Source organism: Vulpes vulpes, chromosome 16 (genome assembly GCF_048418805.1).
Source record: "Vulpes vulpes isolate BD-2025 chromosome 16, VulVul3, whole genome shotgun sequence".
In the NCBI taxonomy this organism is placed as follows: Eukaryota; Metazoa; Chordata; class Mammalia; order Carnivora; family Canidae; genus Vulpes; species Vulpes vulpes.
Window position 1 is genome coordinate 19613847 of NC_132795.1, and position 22955 is coordinate 19636801.

The following is a 22955-nucleotide window of genomic DNA, read 5'->3' on the forward strand; positions in this document are numbered from 1 at the left end:
GACACAGAGAGAAAGGCAGATAGGCGGAGGGAGAAGCAGACTCCATGCGGGGAGCCTGATAGGAGACTCAATCTCGGGACTCCAGGATCACGCCCTGAGCTGAAGGCAGACACTTTAACGGCTGAGCCAGCCAGGCGTCCCTAGATTAACATTCTTAACAACAGTTCATCAAGCTAACACATTGGTTTAGCCAAAGGAAAAATAAATATACCAGAAAAGTTATCTCTCACAAAAAAACACTGTTTCAATAAGTAACATGAATAAAATTCATCTCGTTATCATTTGACTGTTTTTAATCTTGCCCTTCATGTCACCACAATGTGGTCCTTTGAGTAATAACTAAATTTAAAAGTTACTCTTCACACTAGACTGGCCCCTAGGGGTTCTAATCACTAATAACAGATGGAAACTTTAAAAACTTATCCTCAACTAAATATGTCATCATTCTTCTGATTTAACTGGTGCTCCTTTCCAAAACTGAAGCTTTGAATCTTTAATAAAAATGTTTATTATCCACCAACATTTGAATGCTACACACAAAACCAAAACCTAAAACATCTGTTGTCGTTTACTGCAATATAAGAGAACATAACCAAGACATAGTTCAGTCTGGAAAATTATTCCTGAATGATTAAAATGCCAATAATTTTTTCAGATGCCTAAACTACTGTTCCAAGTATTTTATACCTTCAGGCTAACACTATATATATTACATGAATGCTCTGCTTTGGAGTTACAGAGGCCTGAGCTTGAATCCCAGATCTCCCACTTACTCAGTTTACTATCTGTAAACAAGGAAAAATAATAGTACTGAGTAATCTGTTTAAAGGATAATGAGATCATATGGTAAATATGTAAGGCACTTAGTAGATATGTTAGAGGCTCAGATATGTTCATTTGTCTCCTCTTTTATTCCCCCAATATTTGGATTTACTCACTATTCGTAGCCACTGTCAAATTATACAGAATAAAGTATCTCAAATGTAACTAATCTCTTCTAAAACATTTGATTTCTAAATGTTTACTTCTGTGTAAAGTTAAAAGCAGAATAAAAGTTGAGCAAGACAAAGATCAGCAAATGTAGTCATAAGAAGTAGGGGCCAGAACATAGGATATTTCAAACTGTGACTTTTATTCTGAATGAGATGCAGAGGCTTTAAACACAGAAATGTCATGATTTGACTTATGCTTAAAAAGGTGACACTGGATACTTTATTGAAAAGTGACTAAGGTAAAAGTGATTGTGTTAGAGAAAAGAGAGGCTATACCGGCAAAATTATATACAAGAAAAAATGGTGGCTTTAAAATTAACATGGTAACAACAGAGGTGGTAAGAAGTAGTCAGACTCTAGATATATTTTGAAGGTATGGCCAAGAGTTTTTGCTATCAGAGTGGATGTAAGTGCAAAAAGAGACAAGGATATCTTAGATATCTTCAATTTTTGGCTGAACAGCTTGAATGACAGAACTACTATTTGCTGAGTTGGATTAAGACTATGGGAGGAACAGACCTATAGAAGCAGCTCAGGGACACATTAAGTGTTAGATAACTATCAAACATCTAAGTGGAGATGCTGAAAACACAGCTACACATGACAGGATTCCAAGAAAAGAGGTTTGGGATGGAAATAAATTTGAAACTTGTTAACCTCTATGTGCTACTCTTAAAGCCACGAGAATGGAGATGCCTGGATGGCTCAGCTGTTGAGCGACGGTCTTTGGCTCAGGGAGTGATCCTGGAGTCCCAGGATCAAGTCCTGCAACGGGCTCCTTGTGGGGAGACTGCTTGTCTCTCTATGTCTCTGTGTCTCTCTTGAATAAATAAAATCTTTTAAAAAAATTAAATTTAATTTAAAAATTAAATAAATTAAAAATAAATAAATAAATAAATAAATAAATAAATAAATAAATAATAAAGCCATGAAAACAGATGAGATCATCAGAGGAGTAAGTATATACAGAGAAAAGTAAAGGTCCAAGGACTCACTGATGGAACCAAACTGGAAGTATAGAAATAAATCTGTGGCCAATTTATTTTTTTAAAAAGAGTAACAATTACATTCACTGGGGAAAAAAATAGTCTCTTCAACAAATGGTACTGGCACAAACTGGATTCCCACATGCAAAAGAATGAAGTTGGATCTCTATCTCATACCATACATAAAAATTAACTCAAAATAAATCAATGATAGGGGTGCCTGGGTGGCTCAGTCGGTTAAGCTTCTGCCTTGGCTCAAGTCATGATTGTGGAGTCCCAGGATTGAGCCCTGCATCAGGCTTCCTGCTGGGTGGTGAGTCTGCTTCTCCTCCTCCCTCTGCTCTTCCCCATCCTTGTTTTCTCTCTCTCTCTCTAATAAATTTTTTTAAAATCTTTTTTAAATGGATCAATGACATTAACAGTTAAAACCATAGAGCTCTTAGAAGAAAAATAGAAGTAAATCTTCATAGCCTTGGATTTGGCAATGGATTCTTAGATTCCAAGAGGATGCATAACAACAAAATAAATGAGACTTCATCAAAATTAAAACTCTTATACATCAGAGATGATGAAGTCAGTTAAAAAAAAAGAAAGAAAGAAAGAAAGAAACCTAGAGAATAGGAGAAAACAAAGGTGCCCTCGTCTATTTGGGCTACTATAACAATGCATCAGAGACTAGGTAGTCTTATAAATGACATTTCTTGAATGAAAGAAAGAAAGAAAGAAAGAGAAAGAAAGAAAGAAAGAAAGAAAGAAAGAAAGAAAGAAAGAAAGAAAGAAAGAAAGAAGAAAGAAAAGAGAAAAGAAAAGAAAAGAAAAGAAAAGAAAAAAAGAAAGAAAATTTCTTTCTCACAGCTCTGGAGTCAGGGAGGTTTAATAAGATCATGATGCCAACAGATTCAGTAACTGGTGAGAATCCATTTCCTAGATGGCCATCTTTTTGTTGTAACCTCACAAAGTGGTAAGAGGAAGGGATCTTTCTGTGGTCTCTTTCATAAGATCACTAATCCCATTAATAAGGGCTCCACCTTCATGACCTAATCAACTCCCAAAGGCCTCACCTTCTAATATCATCACCTAGAGGGTTATGATTTCTTTCTTTTTTTTTTTAATTTTATTTATTTATTCATGAGCCACACAGTGAGAGGGGAGGGGTACAGAGACACAAGCAGAGGGAGAAGCAGGCTCCCTGCAGGGAGCCTGATGTGGGACTCAAACCCAGGACTGCAGGATCAGGCCCTGGGCTGAAGGTGGTGCTAAACCGCTGAGCCACCCGGGCTGCCCCAGAGGGTTATGATTTCAACATGAAATTTGAGGGACATATTCAGTCCATAGCATTTGGAAATCATCTATCTGATAGAAAGTTAATATTCATAATATATAAAGAACTCCTATCATCCAACAAAAAGACAAATAATCCAATTAAAAAAATAAATATTGTTTAAGGGTACAAACTTGCAACCAGTAGATGAATAAATCCTGTATATAATACACAACTATATACAACAATACTGTATTATAAATTTCAAAATTGCTAAGAGACTAGATGTTAATTGTTCCCACCACACACACACACAATAATGATAATTACATGATATAATAGAGGTGTTAGCTAACATGGTGGTAATCATATTGCAATATAGAAATGTATCAAGTCAATATGCTGTACCTTAAACTTATAGAACATTATATATCAATTATAGCTCTATAAAAGCAAATTCAAAAGAAGAGAAAAATGGACAAAGGACTTGAATAGACATTTCTTCAAAGAAGATATACAAATGGTCAATAAGCACCTGAAAAGATGTTCATCATTTATCACAAGGAAAATCAAATAAGCAAATCAAAACCATAATGAGATACCACTCACACTCATTATGATGGCTATGACAAATAATTTTTTACAAAAACAGAACAGAAAGCAATGAGTGTTGGCAAAGATGTGGAGAAATTGGACACTTGGACATTACTGTTGGGATGTGAAATGGTACAGCCACTGTAGAAAACTGTATAGGGATCCCTGGGTGGCGCAGTGGTTTGGCGCCTGCCTTTGGCCCCAGGGCGCGATCCTGGAGTCCCGGGATCGAATCCCACATCAGGCTCCCGGTGCATGGAGCCTGCTTCTCCCTCTGCCTATGTCTCTGCCTCTCTCTCTCTCTCTCTCTATCATAAATAAATAAAAATTAAAAAAAAAAAAAAAAAGAAAACTGTATAGTGGTTCCTCAAAGAAACTAAACATAGAATTACCATATGATTCAACAACTGCACTCCCAGGTATACACCCATAGGAATTTAAAGGACTGGAACAGATACTGTACACCAATGTTCACTGCAGCCAAAAGATGAAAACTCAAGTGTCCATCAACAGATGAATGAACAAAATGTAGCACATACATATACAATGGAATATTATTCAGCCCTAAAAAGCAATGAAATTCTGACACATGCTACAATATGGATAAACTCTAAAACATAATGAGCTGGTAACAAAAGGACAAATATATGATTCCACTTACATGAAATACCTAGAGTAGGCAAATTCATAGAGACAGAAATTAGGTTACAGGTTACTAGGGGCTAGGAGTAAGGGAGAAATGAGGGTTATTCCTTATGGCTAAAGTTTCTGTTTGGGGTGATGAGAATATTTTGATGACACTCATCAATGTGTGTTGCACCACACTGTGAATATTATTAATGCCACTGAATCATATACTTGAAAGTGGTTAAAATGGCAAATTTTTTGCTCTGATATACCATAATTTTTTAAGTTAATAATATAATATACCAAAACAATGAACTGTACACTTCAATTCTTTAAGAGGTCTGGTTCTTTTATTATATCAATAGTATTGGAAAGGATAAGGTGTAAGAAAAAGTTTAACTGGATATAGTTAAATATATAATTAACTATTAACTCAATTAGTGAAGGTATTAAACAAACTTCCAGGAAAAAATTAATTTATCTAATAAATAGTTACTAGCAATATTTTTAAAGCAGAACAATAATTATTAGAAATTTAGACAAAATTATTCATTTTTCTCTTGCCAAACACTTATCTGTTATCTTGTATACACATCTTCCTATCATCATTTGAATTGTACACTTTGGGCAGCCCGGGTGGCTCAGTGGTTTAACACCGCCTTCAGCCCAGGGTGTGGAGTCCTGGGATCGAGTCCCATGTCAGGCTCCCTGCATGGAGCCTGCTTCTCCCTCTGCCTATGTCTCTGCCTCTCTCTGTTTCTCTCATGAATAAATAAATAAAATTTAAAAAAAGAATTTTACGGTTTAAATGGGTAAATTGTATGAAATGGAAATTATATCTCAGTAAAGCTGTTTTACAAAATTTACTAACCAGAAATTAGGATAGCATTAATCAGATCTCACTGATTTAGAATGTACTGGGTCAAAGGCTATGATGAAACTGACCGTGGCATTATTTATTTTAATATTAAAACATTTTTTACAACATTCACAAACATAAACTCAAAATGGATTAAGACATAAGACCTGAAACCATAAAAATCCTTGAAGAGAACACAGGTAGTAACTTCTTTGACATCAGCCATTGAAACATTTTTCTAGGTATATCTCCTGAGGCAAGGAAAACAAAAGCAAAGATTATCTACTGGGACTTCATCAAAATAAAAAACTTCTGAACAGCAAAGCAAACCATCAACAAAACTAAAGGACAGCCTACTGAATGGGAGAAGATACTTATAAATGACATATCCAATAAAGAGTTAGTATCCAAAATATATAAAGAACTTATACAACTCAATGCCAAAAATCCCCCCAAATAATCCAAATAAAAATGGGCAGAAGACATGAGCAAACATTTCTTCAAAGAAGATTACACAGATGGCCAACAGACATGAAAAGATGCTCAACATCATTCACCACGAGGAAAATGCAAATCAAAACCTTAATGAGCTATCAACTCTCACTTGTCAGAATGGCTAAACTCAAAAACACAAGAAACCAGTGTTGCCAAGGATGTGGAGAAAAAGGAACCCCCTTGACTGCTGGTGAATGCAAACTGGTACAGCCATTGTGGAAAATAGTATGGAGATTCCTCAAAAAATTAAAAATAGGGACACCTGGATGGCGCAGTCAGCAAGCCAGATGAGCCCTAAACTCTTGGTTTCGGCTCAGGATGTGATCTCAAGATCATGAGATGGAACATGCGGCGGACTCCATATCCAGTGCAGAATCTGCTAAAGTTTCTCTTTCTTTCCCTGTCACTCCCCCCACGCCACATGCCCTCTCTAAAATAAACAAATAAATCTTTTTTAAAAATTAAAAATAGAATTACCATGTGATCCAATAACCCCACTACTGAGTATTTACCCAAAGAATATGAAAACACTAATTCAAAAAGATATATGCACCCCTATGTTTACTGCAGCATTATTTACAATAGCCAAGTTATAGAAACAGCCCAGTGTTCATCCATAGATAAATGGATAAAGAAGATGCAATATGTGTGTGTGTGTGTATGTGTATATATATATATATATATATATACACACACACACACATATATATATGTATGTATGTACGTGTGTGTATATATGTGAATGGAATCTTGCCATTTGCAATAACGGGGATGGATCTAGAGAGTATAATGATAAATGAAGTCAGTCAGAGAAAGACAAATACCATATGATTTCACTCATATGTAGAATTTAAGAAACAAAAGAAAAGAAGAGAGGGATCCCTAGGTGGCGCAGCGGTTTGGCACCTGCCTTTGGCCCAGGGCGTGATGCTGGAGACCCGGGATGGAGTCTTACATTGGGCTCCCGGTGCATGGAGCCTGCTTCTCCCTCTGCCTATGTCTCTGCCTCTCTCTCTCTCTCTCTCTATCATAAATAAATAAAATTTTTAAAAAAAGAAGAGATAAACCAAAAAAACAGACTCTAACTATAAAGAACAAACATGATTACCAGAGGGGAGGTGAATGGTGGGTGGGTGAAACAGGTTAAGGGGATTAAGAGCACACTTATTATAATGAACAGAGTAATGTATAGAATTGTCAAATCACTACATTGTATACCTGAAACTAATATAATATTGTATGTTAACTATACTAGAATTAAAATAGAAAATTAAATTAAAACAAAGACAAATAAATAAATAAAATATTTAAAAAAGAAAAAAAAGGGACGCCTGGGTGGCGACTCAGCAGTTGAGCATCTGCCTTTGGGTCAGAGCAAGATCCTGGAGTTCCAGGATCAAGTCCCACATTAGGCTTCCTGCATGGAGCCTGCTTCTCCCTCTGCCTATGTCTCTGCCTCTCCCTGTGTCTTTCACTCTCTCTCTCATGAATAAATATATAAAATCTTTAAAAAAATAAAATAAAGACAAGATTGTCTTTTATCTTCCTAACTAAAAAGTATTTAAAGTCTACTCTAAGGTCCTTTCCAACTCTAAAATTTTTGGATTCCAACTTTTTAAAAGCACCGTTTATATTTAGTTAGATTATTCTTATATTTTCATTCGAGAATATCCCTATAGTGCCTTTCTTTATAACACTTTTGTGGTCCTAACTCAACATAATCAACATACAAAATGTATTTGCAAAAACTTACATTTCTTTCAAAGTAGTGATTTTACCATTTCAGAATACCCCAGTTTTCCCCAATCTAAGCTAAATTCAGAATACTATATATACGCACTCAATAATAACCAAATATATCATTCAAAGTGTTATACACTTAGTAGTAACTAAGAATATCACTGGCTTCTCTCATACCATAAGCAAAAGTGCTATAAATGCTGTAAGTATCATGCAGGCCAATCTCGTCACTTTACAATGAGGATATTGAGACCAAAATTAGTGATATTCCTAAAGTGAAGTAAACAGCTGATGGTACCACTAGGAAGAACTCAAATCTTTCTCGCTTCACCTGTTTGACTTAGAAATCAGCTACTTAAAACAAAACAGAACAAAACAAAAACAAAAACAAAACAAAAAAAGAAATCATCTACTTTCCAGAATAATTCATGCCTGAGAGAGGAGTAACAATAAAAGAAAATCAACAAGGGAGAGGAGTAGCAATAAAAAGTATGTATACTCAAGACAATCTAAGGGAGAGATTTAGAAAGAAGAAAACAGAACATTTATGGAGATGAGAGGATGGAGAAGATATATAGTCAGAGAAATGCAAATTAATTAAAGTCAGACAAGGAGAGTTTCAAGGAAGGGGTGATTGAAATTGTCAAATTAAATAGAAAAGTAAAAAAAACAAAAAACAAAAAAAAACCCACCAAGATTGAGGGACACCTCGGTGGCTCAACAGTTTAGCATCTACCTTCAACTCAGGATGTATGATCCCGGGGACTGGGATGGAGTCCCACATCGGGCTCCCCGCAGGGACCCTGCTTCTCCCTCTGTATACGTCTCTGCCCCTCTCTCTCTCTGTGTCTCTCATGAATAAATAAAATCTTAAAAAAAAAAAAGAATAAGATTGAAAAATCACTGAAGGGGCATTTGGGGCCTTTGGCTCAGGTCTGCTCAGGTCATGATCTCAATGTCCTGGGATGGAGCCCTACGTCAGGCTCCCTCTCCCTTCTTTGTCCCTCCCCCCTGCTCATGCACATTCTCTCTCTCTCAAATAAATAAAATCTTAAAAAAAAAAAAAAAAGTCACTGGATAAGGCAAGTCGGAAGTCACTGGTGAAATAATATACATCATGGGACCAAGTAAGGAGTTGAAGATACAGAAGTCCAGAAGTGTTCACTACTCTTTCAAGAAGGCTGTCAGAGAAGACAGGAAAAAAAAAAAAAAAGAAGCTGGAAATCAGCTAGAAGACACACAGGAACCATTTCTTTTCCTGTGCTGCAGAATACCTTCAGGAATTTCTCATCCTGAAAGATAAGCAGAAAAAAAATAATACGGTGCTAATAAGACTTGCAAAATAACTACCCTGCTTCAAATAGAATGAAATCTAATTCCCTTCCAGAATGTAATATAGGCAATGGCATTAGATGTTTGGAGAAGAGGAAGCCCTTGTTTTTCTTTGTATCCACCAACATTTTAAAAAGAACCTTGTACAAAGGAAGCACTAATAGAGTTTGTTGACTGGACATTTTAATTCTCCTTCCATATGTTATCTATCCTATTAATGCCCCCCTACCTTTGTCACTGCTCCCATGAGTACATATTGGAATATTAACTGGATCTGGTCAAACACTTACTGTATTAAGTTCAATTAACAGTAAGAAAGAGATGCTGTGTTCTAACAATTCTGATAAAGCAATATATTCTAAAATGTTCACGTCAGGGGCACCTGGCTGGCTCACTTTGTCGAGTATGGGAATATTGATCTCCAGGTTGTGAGTCTGAGCCCTACACTGGGTATAGAGATTACTGAAAAATAAAATCTTTAAAAAAAATGTTTTAAAAAATGTTTAAATAAAATGTTCATGTCATTTACCCACAGGTTTATTTCTAACCTCATACAGACTATACATTAATTATATATGTATTCTTCTAATCCAGCAGTCTTAGCTGTTGTACCCATCTCACAGATTTTTAAAAAATTAAAAACAAAAACAAAATCAAGTCTATTGTACTCAAAATTCTACCAAAGTCATCTTCATTGCTTATAAAATAATTCTGGACTAGACCATTTAACCACAAGGGGAAAATAGTTTGGTAATATGGGAGTCTTTTCAGCACATGTAAAAACTATGCAAAATGGTCAAAATTTATGAATTCCTAGATATCACAGGATTCATATTTAATTTTTTTCTATCAGATATCAATCAAGGGCAGCCCAGGTAGTTCAGTGGTTTAGTGTCACCTTCAGCCCAGGGCGTGATCCTGGAGACCTGGGATTGAGTCCCACGTTGGGCTCCCTACATGGAGCCTGCCTCTCTCACTCTCTGTCTCTCATGAGTTAAATAAATAAATAAATCTTTAAAAAAAAAAAAAAAAAGAGATCAATCAAATCAGAATATAATCCTTCTTGGGTAGACAGAAATTTAATATATGCAATTTATCCACCTGGAATGTTCTATGGGATATTCATTTGTAACTAAAACCAAATCAGTATTAACTGGTCTAATTTAGTTTTGCACTATTTCTTTTAGAAATATTTCAACAATTCTCACAGTGCCTGGGTGACTCAAGTCAATTAAGCATCTGCCTTCGGCTCAGGTCATGATCCCAGGGTCGGATGAAGTCCAACATAAAGCTCCCTGTTCAGTGCAGAATTTGCTTGAGATTCTCCCCCTCCCCCTCTGCCCCTCCACCCTCCTACTCATATACTTGCTTTAATAAAAATAAACTTTAAAAAAATAAAATAAAATGCAGATTCCCCAACTCACTGTCCAGATATTAAGTAGGTCTGGGGTGGTTCCCATGAATCTGTATTTCAAACATAATCTAGTCCAATCCCATAATATTATGCCTGAGAAGACTATGTTGAGTAATCTGTTTACCCAGAATCACACAGAGCTCAGGTCTCATTAACTCAAGACATGAGTCTCCTTACTTAATAAACCATTTAAACTACTTTATAGTTAAAGGAATGGGACCAAAGAAAGAATAAATTACTAAATAGATCACTGAGTAAGGGACCAATCTTAGAATACTTCCTGGCTCCCATTCCTTTTTTATTATTCATTTAGTATTTCTTAAACATCTTCTATTCTGCATGCAACATGGTAGATTACAAAGCAGTTTAAAATATGAACCCTGTCCTCAAGAAGCACTTATCAGTTAGGAGGACAAAGCAAATACATAAAACTGATACTCAAAAGCAAGGCAATATATGAGTAAGCGCCAGATTAAGTGGTATGGCCATTTATAAAATTAACTGATTTACACTGACTTCATTCTATACCTTTTATAGTTAGAACTTACTCATCAGGGGGATCCCTGGGTGGCGCAGCGGTTTGGCGCCTGCCTTTGGCCCAGGGCGCGATCCTGAAGACCCGAGATCGAATCCCACATCGGGCTCCCGGTGCATGGAGCCTGCTTCTCCCTCTGCCTGTGTCTCTGCCTCTCTCTCTCTCTCTCTCTCTCTCTCTGTGACTATCATAAATAAATAAAAATTTAAAAAAAATTTTTTAGAACTTACTCATCAGGGCAGCCTGGGTGGCTCAGCGGTTTATCACTGCCTTCAGCCCAGAACGTGATCCTGGAGACCCAGGATCAAGCCCCACGTCAGGCTCCCTGCATGAAGCCTGCTTCTCCCTCTGCCTGTGTCTCTGCCTCTCTCTGTGTCTCTCATGAATAAATAAATCTTAAAATAAAAAAAAAAGAATTTACTCATCAGAAATCAATATTCAATTTCTTCTCTATGTTAAGAAAAATGGTCTTTAATAAAGGAAAGCTATTGTCCTTAAGTGAAATCTCTCTGTCCCCACATTTCATATACACCAACACCACTACCACACCACATCATCCCACATGCCATAGGCTTTTGTAGAGATCAAAATTGGTATCATTTTTACGCAAAAGCCTAATGAAGAGTCTGGCTATGTTCAAATGGTAAGAGAAGCTCCTCTCCTGGACCATCTTCCTGATCACATGTGGCAGACTGAAGATCTGAATTCTTCATTTCCAAGCAATAGTATCACATGTCCATATATCACCATGGCCTCATTATAGCCAAAGTATACTTCACTACCCCTTGTCTTTGGTCGTGGCCAAACGAGATGTCAGAGGAACAAGAATCTGAAAATGACTGGTGGGATTGGGTTTGTCTTCTTGTACTTCTGCTACGGCTGTGAGACAAGCTCCCCCCAGAGAGATGTTACCCTTCCCTCCAGCCTGGGCCCAAGAATGAGACAAATGGAGCAGAATAAATGCTTATTGTTATATGTCACTATGATTTTGTGGTTACCAGTTATGACCAGTTATTACCAGTTGAAGCAAAAGCTGACTGAATCACAATATTTTAAAAATCCAAACAATCAAAACTTATTATATAAAGCAGTGGTCCTCAAACCTACCTAAGGGGAATGGGGGGAAGCCTAGGTGGCTCAGCGGTTAAGTGTCTGCCTTCAGCCCAGGGTGTGATCTTAGGATCCGGGATCGAGTCCCATATCAGGCTCCCTGCATGGAGCCTGCTTCTCTCTCTGCCTCTCTCTGTGTGTCTCTCATGAATGAATGAATGAATGAATGAATGAATGAATGAATGAATAAATAAATAAATAAATAAATAAATAAATAAAACAACTAAAAAAAAAAAAGAAACTTACCTAAGGGAGAATCAAGTTTAAAAAAAAAAAAGGTCCCAGAGAGATTCATTCAGTACATCTAGACAATAGTGACAAAAATAAGCATTTTATCAAAAACCACAGGAGATAGAGTGCCTGGGTGGCACAGCTAGCTGAGTGCCCAATTCTGTTCAGATCATGATTTCATGTTTGTGAGATTGAGCCCTGTAACTGGCTCTGTGCTCCGTGCCGTCTGTTAAAGATTCTCTCTCCCTCTGTCCCTCCCACTTGTGCTCTCTCAAATAAATATTTTAAAAAACAAAAAACACAGGTGACCCCATTGCAGTGCCCACATTAAGAAACACAAAAATAAAGATTACTAAATTTCCAGTTTCAACAGTATTTATTAATTTCAGTGCTCAAGAATCCTAACTAAATAAGCGAATCTTCCTTTAGACAATGTGTGTGTTCCTCAAGAGAGTGTAAAACTGAAATCTAATCAAGTGAGGTGCACCTGGCTGGCTCAGTCAGTAGAGCATGCAACTCTTGACCTCAAGGTCGTGGGTTCAAGCCCCGGAGTCTACTTAGAAAAAAGAAAAGAGGGATCCCTGGGTGGCGCAGCGGTTTGGCGCCTGCCTTTGGCCCAGGGCGCAATCCTGGAGACCCGGGATCGAATCCCACATCGGGCTCCCGGTGCATGGAGCCTGCTTCTCCCTCTGCCTGTGTCTCTGCCTCTCTCTCTCTCTCTGTGACTATCATAAATTAAAAAAAAAAAAAAAAAAAAAAATTTAGAAAAAAGAAAAGAAATCTGATCAAGTGAATTATTTCAAATGCAGGATGATTTAGCTGACACTGATGTCAGTCCAGCCATTAAACACATCTTAGCCAGCCCAAGAGGAAAAGGATTATGATGCAGAATCCCAAGTTCCTTCAGATGTTCTAGAGAACCTTCCAGGAATGAATCCCAACAAAAAGGCTGTTTGAAATGTCATGGGATCCCTGGCCGTCCAGGCCACCAAGGATGGGAAGAAGGACAAGAAGGAGGAGGACAAGAAGACTAGAGTAAAGGGTAGCTGAGCCTGCTCAAGGGCCTGAAAAGAGTACGGTGGGATATAGGGTTACATATGTTATCTGTAACCATTACAACCTAAATAAAGCATGACTTTTTTTCCAAAAAAAAATTTTTAACAGAAGCTATTTCTGCAATAAGTACTGCATTGCATTGTATTATTTTATTAAAGTTTATAAACCAAACAAGCACATTATATTTTTTGTAAATTCCAAATTTTTGCATATAAAATGTTCCTAGAATTAAGGAATCTATGGGACACCTGGATGGTTCAGTAGTTGAGTGTCTGCTTTCCACTCAGGTTGTGATCCCAGCGTCCTGGGATCGAGCCCCACATCGGGTTCCCTGCAGGGAGCCTGCTTCTGCCTCAGCCTATGTCTCTACCTCCCTCTGAGTCTCTCATGAATAAATAAATAAAATAAAATAAAATAAAATAAAATAAAATAAAATAAAATAAAATAAGAATTAAGGAATCCATGAACTATATGCTGTAAGTGGGAAAGAGGAATTCAAAAGAAATAAAGGATTTATCCACGGCCCCAAAGAGGGATGTGATATCAGTCAGTCTTTCAGCATTTTTTTCTTATTCAGCAGCACTACTTGCACCTGTCTGGTTACATCACTACATCTATGTATCCCAAGTTCTCCCAGGCCCTCTCTAATCACCTTGCACCTAATGAAATTGTACTAGCCACTCCAATATTAGGCAAAGTTTTACACATTTAGAACCATGACTTCTGCGTAGCCAGTGCTGAATGAAGATCCTATCAAGTGTCCCTACTTCTTTTCAAGGCTGACCTAGTGAAGGCACTACTCTATCTTATGTTCTCAATTAGAGTGAGCTATTATCATTAACATGATAAGTAAGGGTACAGGCCATAATCTTGGCTCCACAATTTACTCTGTAGTGAGTTATTTAAATTCTTTGGGCTTCACTTGCCCTCTCTGTAAAAGGAACATAATTAAACCTGGAGCATAGAATTGTCATGAAAATCAAATGAGAAAATATATGAAAAGCTATTAGAATAGTCACTGGCACAGAGCAAGCACTCAGTAAACACTAGCTATTATTATTATTTTTATGATTCTGAAATCCAGCTTCACAAATTTTGACATCTGGTACTATGCAATACTAAAGAAAAAAAAAAGGAGACTAAAACCACTTCAGTGATTCTTTCTATCTCTCACTTTTAATCAGAGATTCTTTTGATCCCTCCCTTTTGAGGGACATTATTCTATTTACCAAATACAAATTAAATGTATTTTTAAATCAATGTTCTTTCCCTTACTGTTATCAGTTCTGATCACAAAATAAGCCTGTCAATTGTAAATGAGAATCTACATTCTAAAAAGGTTAAGGATAACAAAGAACATGCAAAGTCTGTATGTTCTGAGATTTCTCACAGGACGACTGCTTAAGCCTAAAGCCTTTTACTCTCTTTATATTTTACAGGAATCACAAGCCTTACTGCTAGAGAATTTAAACAGCTAACATAATAAAAACAAAATCTAGAAAAAATTGTTCATTTTTATCCCAAAAGGAACTGTGATGATTAAGAATATTAAAATGCCAGTTTCAAAATGTTCATTAGTTTGAATTCTTTTAACACAACTACATAGATTTATCATAAACATAATAGACACTAATCAACCAAAATCAGAGGCACTAAAGGAAACTTCAAATTTCTTTTAGAATTTTTCCAATGCAGACTTTTAAAGTGGAAATAAGCAAGCAACTTCTGTATTTAGCAGAGCAATGAGAAATTTACTGAATGTGAAAAGTACACACTTATATTTAAAAAAAGCAATTGGAAAGCAGTTATATTGTCCTTTACTCAATTATAAATGCACAATCTATTTGGCCATCCTACACCAAACTTAAGAATTATATGTACAGTTCCCTTCCAAAAATTTCTAAAAACATGTCACTAAAAACTGCTTCAAAAATCACTGTAAATGGAAATGAAGCCTTCTCTAAGGTGTCTGGGAACTAAAAAGAAAATATCCTAAGGAAAGGATGACTACCATTTCCCTTGAAGCTTAGTAAAATGTCAAAGAACTTTCAGGACTCAAATATGCTAGACGTCTGGTATGAGGTCAAAGTTGCCTCAATGACAGGAAAGCCAACAGATGCCAGATGACTAAAACATAAAGTTATCAAAAATACTTTTAAGCCCAACAGTTATTCCAAAAGTATATACAAATACGAGTGTATCTAGGTTGAAAAGATGGAAATATCATTACCAAAATACTTTGGAAGAAAAAAATACTACTAAAAACAATAATTCGCAGTATTATACAATGTATTAAGAATCTCAAATTTCTGGCTTTCTCAACATGTATTCAATTCATTCCGTAACATTTCGAAATCACGAAAGTAACATGGATTCCCGAAGAATGATCGAAATCTAAAAATAACGCTAAAGTGTGCGTGCTATAGTTGTTCTTTTTACTGTAAGCTAAATTTGCTTTATATATTAAAAAAAAAAAAAACCTACAGCTCTGTTTCCAAAGATCTCATAACAGACACTGTTCATTGGCGATTAAAATATTATTTTTAATCCCTGCATTACCTCACAGCTAAAAATGTCAAGATACCACACCCAATATGTCTTTCCCCCCCACACCCCCGTGGGGGATGGGGAGGCGTGGGGTGGGGGGTGGGATACGGGAGTAGGGATTGTTAACTACACAAAAACATGCAAGGTTATTTCCCCAGCAGGGACGGGAAAGGCGCGCAGGTACCGGCGCCGATGCCTCCACGGCGAGCGCAGGCCTCGGCCTCTGCGGGCTCCCCTCGCCCGCCTCCCGCGGAGGCAGCGGCCCGACGCGCCGCCCCGGGGCTACTCACCGGCCGCAGTGCTGACCAGCAGGACGGTCCACAGGAGCGACGGCACCCACCGGGGCCGCTGCAGCGACGGAGGCATCCCTGGGCCAGCCGAGTAGCAGGAGAGCAGAGAAAAGAAATATGGAAAGTAAACACGGGCGGAGATGCGGCCGGTGGGGGTGGGGGGCTGGATGGGGGGGGCTGGTCCCCGCTCTCGTCTGACTTGTCCGGCCCGTGGGTATTACAATGCAGTTTGAAAGGACAAATGGCAGATGCGAGGACCTAGCTGCAGAGCTTTCATTCCGCTGCAGAAACTCCCTTCATTTCTGTCCCTCGCGTCTGGGGAGGTCCACTCGCCTAGGACGGGGTGCCTCGGCCCCCCAGACTGAAGGCATGTCCGGGTGCCGCGGGCAGACAGGAGAGAGCCCCGCAGTTATTTCCCTCGTAGTTTCACGATGTCAAAAAAATATCCAGGTCTGGGAGAAAACATATCCAGGGCGCAGGGGGGAGGGGGGCGGGGGGGATTCGATGGCGGGGCTGAGGATCAGGACGAGCTCGCGACCGCCGCGGAGGGCGAAGCCGGGCGGGCGGCGGCGGCGGCGGCGGCGGCGGCCGGCGGCACGAGTCGCATCGCCCGCGGCTCCCGGAGCGCAGGATTCCTTTTTAAGTTTCGCTTCGGTGCTTCCTTCACTCGGAGCTGGAGAACAAGCCCTGTTCCTCGACCGGATGGTCAGAGGTGCCGGCCTCCATGGACGGACCCACAGCCCTCAAGCCCTCGGCGAACAGTCCCGCGAGGCCGTGCCCGGGCCCGGCCGGAGGGCGGCGGGCGGCGGGCGGCGGGCGGCGGGGGAGGGGAGGGGAGGGGCGGCAGGCCGGGCGCCGAGCTCCCGAGGTGCGCGAGCTGCCCTCTCCAGCCCTCCCGGATTCGCTCCTCTCTCTCTTTATTGCAGCCGCTCAGTCTTGCCTGAGGTAAATCCCACGAAGAAAAGCCTCGTCTCCTCCCGTCAATGGCTCCCGTGAGCGAATCGCAACCCCTTCCCTGAGGAAGCCGCTGCTGCCGCCGCCGCCGCCGCCGCCGCCGCCTCGTTCTCCCGCAGCTCTGGGCTCCGGGCGGAGCTCGGGCGTCGCGGGCCGAGGGCGGGGGGGCGGCCGGCTGGGGAGGTGGGGGGTGGGCGACGAGGCGGCGAGACACCCCGCACCCCTCCGGGCAGCACTTCCAGTGGCTCGGAGCAGACCAGACACAAAGGGGGGAGTCGCCGCAGCTGCCAGTCTGCGGCGCTCCCGGTCACCGGAGTCGCCCCGCCTCCGCCGCCGCCTCCGCCTCCGCCTCCTCCTCCTCAGTCTCCGGCTCTTCCCGGCCCTGTCTGTCTCGGGGCCTGTGGTGCAGCGCGGGCGGCGGCGGCGGCGGCGGCGGCAGCGGCGGCAGTGGCGGCGGCGGCGCGAGGAAGCCCGCACTGCGCCTGCGCGCTCGCGGCCCCGCCCGGCCCCGCCCCTCGCTGGCGGCGAGCTGACACGGACTCCGCGGCCCTCGCGTGGCGCGTCTCTGCCGGGCCGCGGAGGGCAGGGCGGGGCCCGCAGCGCGCGGTGGGCAGCGACGGCCTTTCTCCCGCACGCGCGCAGGCCTTCCTCACGGGCACGCTCGGGATCTGGGGGTGCGTTGAGGAGAGAGCGGCCACATCTTTTGTCCAGCCTCGGCCAACTCCCGTGAGCTGGGTGATTGAGCCCCGGACTGAGGTGTCGCCGTGTCCCCCGGGACTCCTGGAGTAGAGGCGCGACGGGCGGAACTGCCTCGTCGTTTCTTGCGGTGGGAGTCTCCGTCTCCGTATCCCAGAGAATCCCGAAGAACCCTCCTTTCCCAGACCCGTAGCCCTCGGCCTCCCCCTCCGGCTCCCCTCTGACTCAAAACAAAAGCCGGAACGGGAAAGCCCACCCGGAATTGGTATCTTTGCTCTTCTCGGCGTCCCGCTCTTCTCGAGCGCCCTTCTTGGCTGACAGAAATATCGGACCGTTTCAAAGGATGCGAAGTCAGAAAGAAAACTCTCTCCTTTGGCTCCTGTACATTGTCCCGCTGTACATGCGTATCTGTCGCGGTCGCGCGGCTTCCACCTCCAGGGTGGGCCTTTATTCACAAAGGCTGTGGGCCTTAGGTTTTTTTGTGGGGTTGTTTTTGCCTTTGTTTTTGTTTTTTTAGGACATGTGAAAGGAAAATTATGGGGAGGCGTTGCTGCCCCTGAGTGAAGAAAGAATGACTTCGCACCCAAGGAAATGAAAAAGGTCCCGCTGGTAGCGAGGCTTCCTGGAAAGGATCTGTTTAGTCGGGTCTTTTGAATTGCAAAAACCCAAGGGACCGGGATAAGAACAGGAATTCCACCACCCCCCACCCCCGCCCTGCAGCCTTTGCGCACCTCCTGCGAGAGCTGGTCGACTTGGGTGGGATTTTGCTGGGGGGGCGGGGGGGGGGAGGGAGAAAGTGACGTGCGTGGCGCCATGATCGGAAGTCTGTGTTTAATTCTTAGCTGCGAGGTGGAAAATTTGCGTGGGAGGGCGATCTTAGAGGTGAAGTCTAGCCTTCCTTCTACTAAGCAGAAGGGTTATTCTGAAGGCTGGTTTGGCTGGTCTTTCATTGTGGATAAGGGCAGCTCCAAACACACATTCACAGACACTCCTGAAGTCAGACCCTTTATTTGCGTATTCAAGTCCCCTTTTATCTCTCTATCTGAACTTGATGTGAATAAACCTCCACATTCCTTAAACTGGTTGCTGTTATCATCCTAAGTATCCAGTATAATTACGGGTTTTGATAATACCAACCCAGGATTCTCAGACTTTTAGTGGAAAACATTTCCATACTGTTTACCCGTCCGGCAGAAAGAGATGTTTCTATATGGTAAAATCTCTTAAAAAGAAAAAGAATTAGAAGGAGCTTTGATTCATTAGTTTTATCACTACATTTTGTTTTGCCCAAAAGGCCTAAAATTAAGAAACTGGTATTGTTTTGACATTTGACTTTTAAGAAATAAGATCTAGCATTTGGAGAAACGGGATTTTAGTAAGTTAGAGGTATAGAAAGTTTATTAAAATTAATAGCATACTGTTCTTTCTCAAATTGGGATTAACTTGGTTATTCTATTTTTATTTCCATAAAAATTTTCCAAAGAAACATTAAGTACCCTTATACCTATTATAAATGTATGGTAAATTATATTTAAAAAGCAGAGAGGGTCCTAGGAAATTCACATGAAATAAATATATGCAACTGACTTGGTAGGAATAATTAATAGACAACTAGATAGGCAAACCTCTTCTCCTTTCTTTGGCTCCTTGTAATATCTCAGTTGGGACATGGCTGTTGACTCACTATGAGAAGGACCATCAGAGAAGAACTAAAACTGGGCCATCAATATGTCCCCGAAGAGCAGAGAAACAATACCAGTCAAGCTCAAGTGAAAACAAAGTATTGGCAGGGCAGGCAAGGTTTGGTATCTGCTCTAGTCAGCATAGGCTAGATTGTAACAAACATCTCAGCAGCCTATGGCAACAAAAGTTTATTTCTCACACATGTTACATGTTTGATACAAGTCATCAGGAAGCCTATTACAAGTAAGACCCTGAAACAGATTTGCATGAATGAGGTTATTGGGTAGTAATCTCCAGAACAACCTCTGGAGACTGAGGGTCACAAAATTACTAGAAAGGGAGAACTTGAACTGTAACAGTTGCACCTGAGGCTTCAGCCAGTTCTGCAGAGAGCTCTGGAGCTGGGATAGCCCTTCAGCATTGTACTAAATTGGAACAGGAGGCCAGGTCATTATACCCTGCCACCAACCTGTCATTGGATATGAGCTGCACCCAGGCAAGGGAGTTGACCCTTGGATGAGAGGACTCTCTGGCCAAGAGCCACCAGCTGTCAGCCACCAGCATTTCCAGCAAGTGGGAGAGGTTGTGCTTTAGTCCTAAAGGGTGGATCTGTAGAGCTCAGTACAATATCCAATACATGGATTTTGCTCATTTTAGTCATTGAGGTCAACAGACTATTTGGAGGCTTCACTGAGATACATGCTTTCAAGATCCCTACAGTTAGGAGAGCACCAGACTGGTTCAGTCAGTATAACATGTGACTCTCAATCTTGGGGTCTTGAGTTCAAGCTCCATGTTAGGTGTAGAGCCTCTTTAAAAAAAAAAAAAAAAAAAAAAAGATTGTGACAGTAAGGATCATAAAATTTAATTGCTAGTACTGCAGTGTTCTTGTTCTAACTATTAAAATGCCTCCACTCAGAAGCAATACACCTCACTACCACACCCATTTTATTGGCCAAAGAAGTCACATGGCCAAACCTAACTTCAGGGAAAAGGGAAATGTAACACTATACTATACTATGTTACTGGAAGAATATACTATGTTACTAGAGGAAGAACATAAAATTTGGTAACCTTTTTTTAAAAAGATTTTTTACTTATTCATGAGAGACAGAGAGGCAGAGAGACACAGGCAGAGGGAGAAGCAGGCTCCTCACAGGGAGCCTGATGCTGGACTCAATCCCTGGACCCCAGGATCACGTCCTGAGCCAAAGGCAGATGCTCAACCACTGAGCCACCCAGGCGTCCTAAAATTTGATAACAATTTTAATGCCACCATCATGTGTAAGGGAGAAATAATCACCAGTACTCTCTAATCCCCAAAAGCCCAACTAGGATAGGAGAGTCTTCTAAAATAAGGGAGAAGGAAGCAACACAGAAATCCAAGGAACCAACAGTGTCTATAAGACTGATGGATCGGGATCCCTGGGTGGCTCAGCGGTTTGGCGCCTGCCTTTGGCCCAGGGCGCGATCCTGGAGACCCGGGATCGAATCCCACATCGGGCTCCCGGTGTCTGGAGCCTGCTTCTCCCTCTGCCTGTGTCTCTGCCTCTCTCTCTCTCTCTGTGACTATCATAAATAAATAAAAAATAAAAAAATAAAAATAAAAATTTATAAAAAAAAAAAATAAGACTGATGGATCTTCACTCTGTATTATGGTCCCTCGTGGATTATAGCTCTCCTCTGAGGCAGAAGACTTGTAGAAGGAAAGCCCTGGGGTTAGGAGAGGTCTGTGAAACTAAGCAGGTTATTAGAACAAGCCTTGGAACAAGGACCAAGGCCGAATCTGTGTTATACGAATAAGGACAAATAGGAGTGACCAGAGCTCATCTGAAAAACTGAATACTTCAAAGAACAAACTTTATCATTAAAAAAGGATATTGACAAAAATAGAAGAAAAACTCAGGGTGCCTGGGTGGCTCAGTACATTAAGCATATGCCTTTGGCTCAGGTCATGATCCCAGAGTTACGGGATCAAACCCTGCATCAAGCTCCCTCCTCAACGGGGAGTCTGCTTCTCCCTCTGCTCCACCTGCTTGTGTTCTCTCTCTCTCTCTCTCTCTCTCACTCACTTTCAAATATATAAATAAGGATCCCTGGGTGGCACAGCGGTTTAGCGCCTGCCTTTGGCCCAGGGCGCGATCCTGGAGACCCGGGATCGAATCCCACGTCGGGCTCCCAGTGCATGGAGCCTGCTTCTCCCTCTGCCTATGTCTCTGCCTCTCTCTCTCTGTGTGTGACTATCATAAAAAAATAAAAATAAAAATAAATCAAATATATAAATAAAATCTTTTTTAAAAAATGGAAGAAAAAGTCTTAATTCTAGAATAAAAATAATACAGATGCCCAGAAGTTAGCTTGGACTTACTTCAGGGTCAAAATAAGGAAAGGCAACTTAAAAATGCTTAAAAACTTCAGAACTTGGGCAGCCCAGGTGGTGCAGTGGTTTAGCGCCGCCTGCAGCCGGGGGTGTGATCCTGGGTCCCTGGGATCGAGTCCCATGTCAGGCTCCCTGAATGGAGCTTGCTTCTCCCTCTGCCTGTGTCTCTGCCTTCTCTCTCTGTCTCTCATAAATAAATAAATAAAATCTTTAAAAAAAAAAGCAAAAAACTTCAGAACTTAATCTTTAGGACTAAACTGAGGAATGGGACATGGCATAGTCTCCTTTTGGAAGATTAAGGTGGAGTTGTGGGGAGAGGGGAAAACCCAGTTGTGTAGTACAAGGAAAGTGAGATTGGAGATTGACAAACACCCCTCCCCCCCCCTTGATATCCTCTGGACCTAAAAGCAACCTTAAATTTTTCTTTTTCTAAAATAGGGAAAACTTAGGGGCAACTGGGTGGCCCAGTGGGTTGGGCATTTCATGTGGGTCATGATCTCAAAGTCATGAGATTGAGCCCTGTGTCAGGCTCCACACTCAGTACAGAGTCTCCTTGAGATTCTCTCTCCCTCTGCACCCTGTCCCCGTAAAATAAATACATAAATCTTTTAAAAAGGAAAAAATAAAATAAGAAAAGTTTAATAATAATAATAAAGCTTCGCTTTTGGAAACTAGATCTATTGTCCCATTTCTTCTCCTTTTTTCTAACTTTTGAAATTTTAGTTAGCCTAGCATCTGGAGTCACCCTTCCCTTTTCGTCCATTTAGAACAAAATAAAATCATTGGAGCTTTCCATCCTGAGTGACTGAAAGCAAGAGAACCCAGCTTTTTCTCCAAGCATTGAAAGATTCCAAAGGAAGACATATTTGCTACAAGTTTACCTAATTTGCTCTGGACTTCTCTACTGATTATTTATAAGCTTTTCCTTGCTCATAGCCAGACATTGAGCTCTGCTTTCCTCCAAACAGTAGGACCCTTTATTTATTCTCGAAGCTACCCCCAAAATATGGTAAAATTTTTACTAAGTCCTAGACTTTGGAAGAAGCAGGAGGAGAAGGAGGAAGAGGAAAACTATAGTTGACACTTGAACAATACAGAAGTTAGGGGTGCCAACCTCCATGCATTTGAAAATTCACATATAACTTTTTTTCATATAGCTTTGACTCCTTCAGA

The 22955-nt window shown here is 41.0% G+C and overlaps 1 protein-coding gene across 1 annotated transcript in view; it reads right to left on the reverse strand.

Moving 5' to 3' along the window:
* The window catches only part of BMPR2 (bone morphogenetic protein receptor type 2), a 199242-nt gene extending 182376 nt beyond the window's left edge, over positions 1–16866 (reverse strand). Inside the window, exon 1 of the mRNA XM_026002525.2 lies at positions 16070–16866. Within this exon, the coding sequence (XP_025858310.1) occupies positions 16070–16145 (76 nt within the window). The 5' untranslated portion in view covers positions 16146–16866. The remainder of the gene's footprint in view (positions 1–16069) is intronic.
* Between the last annotated feature and the right edge of the window lie 6089 nt (positions 16867–22955).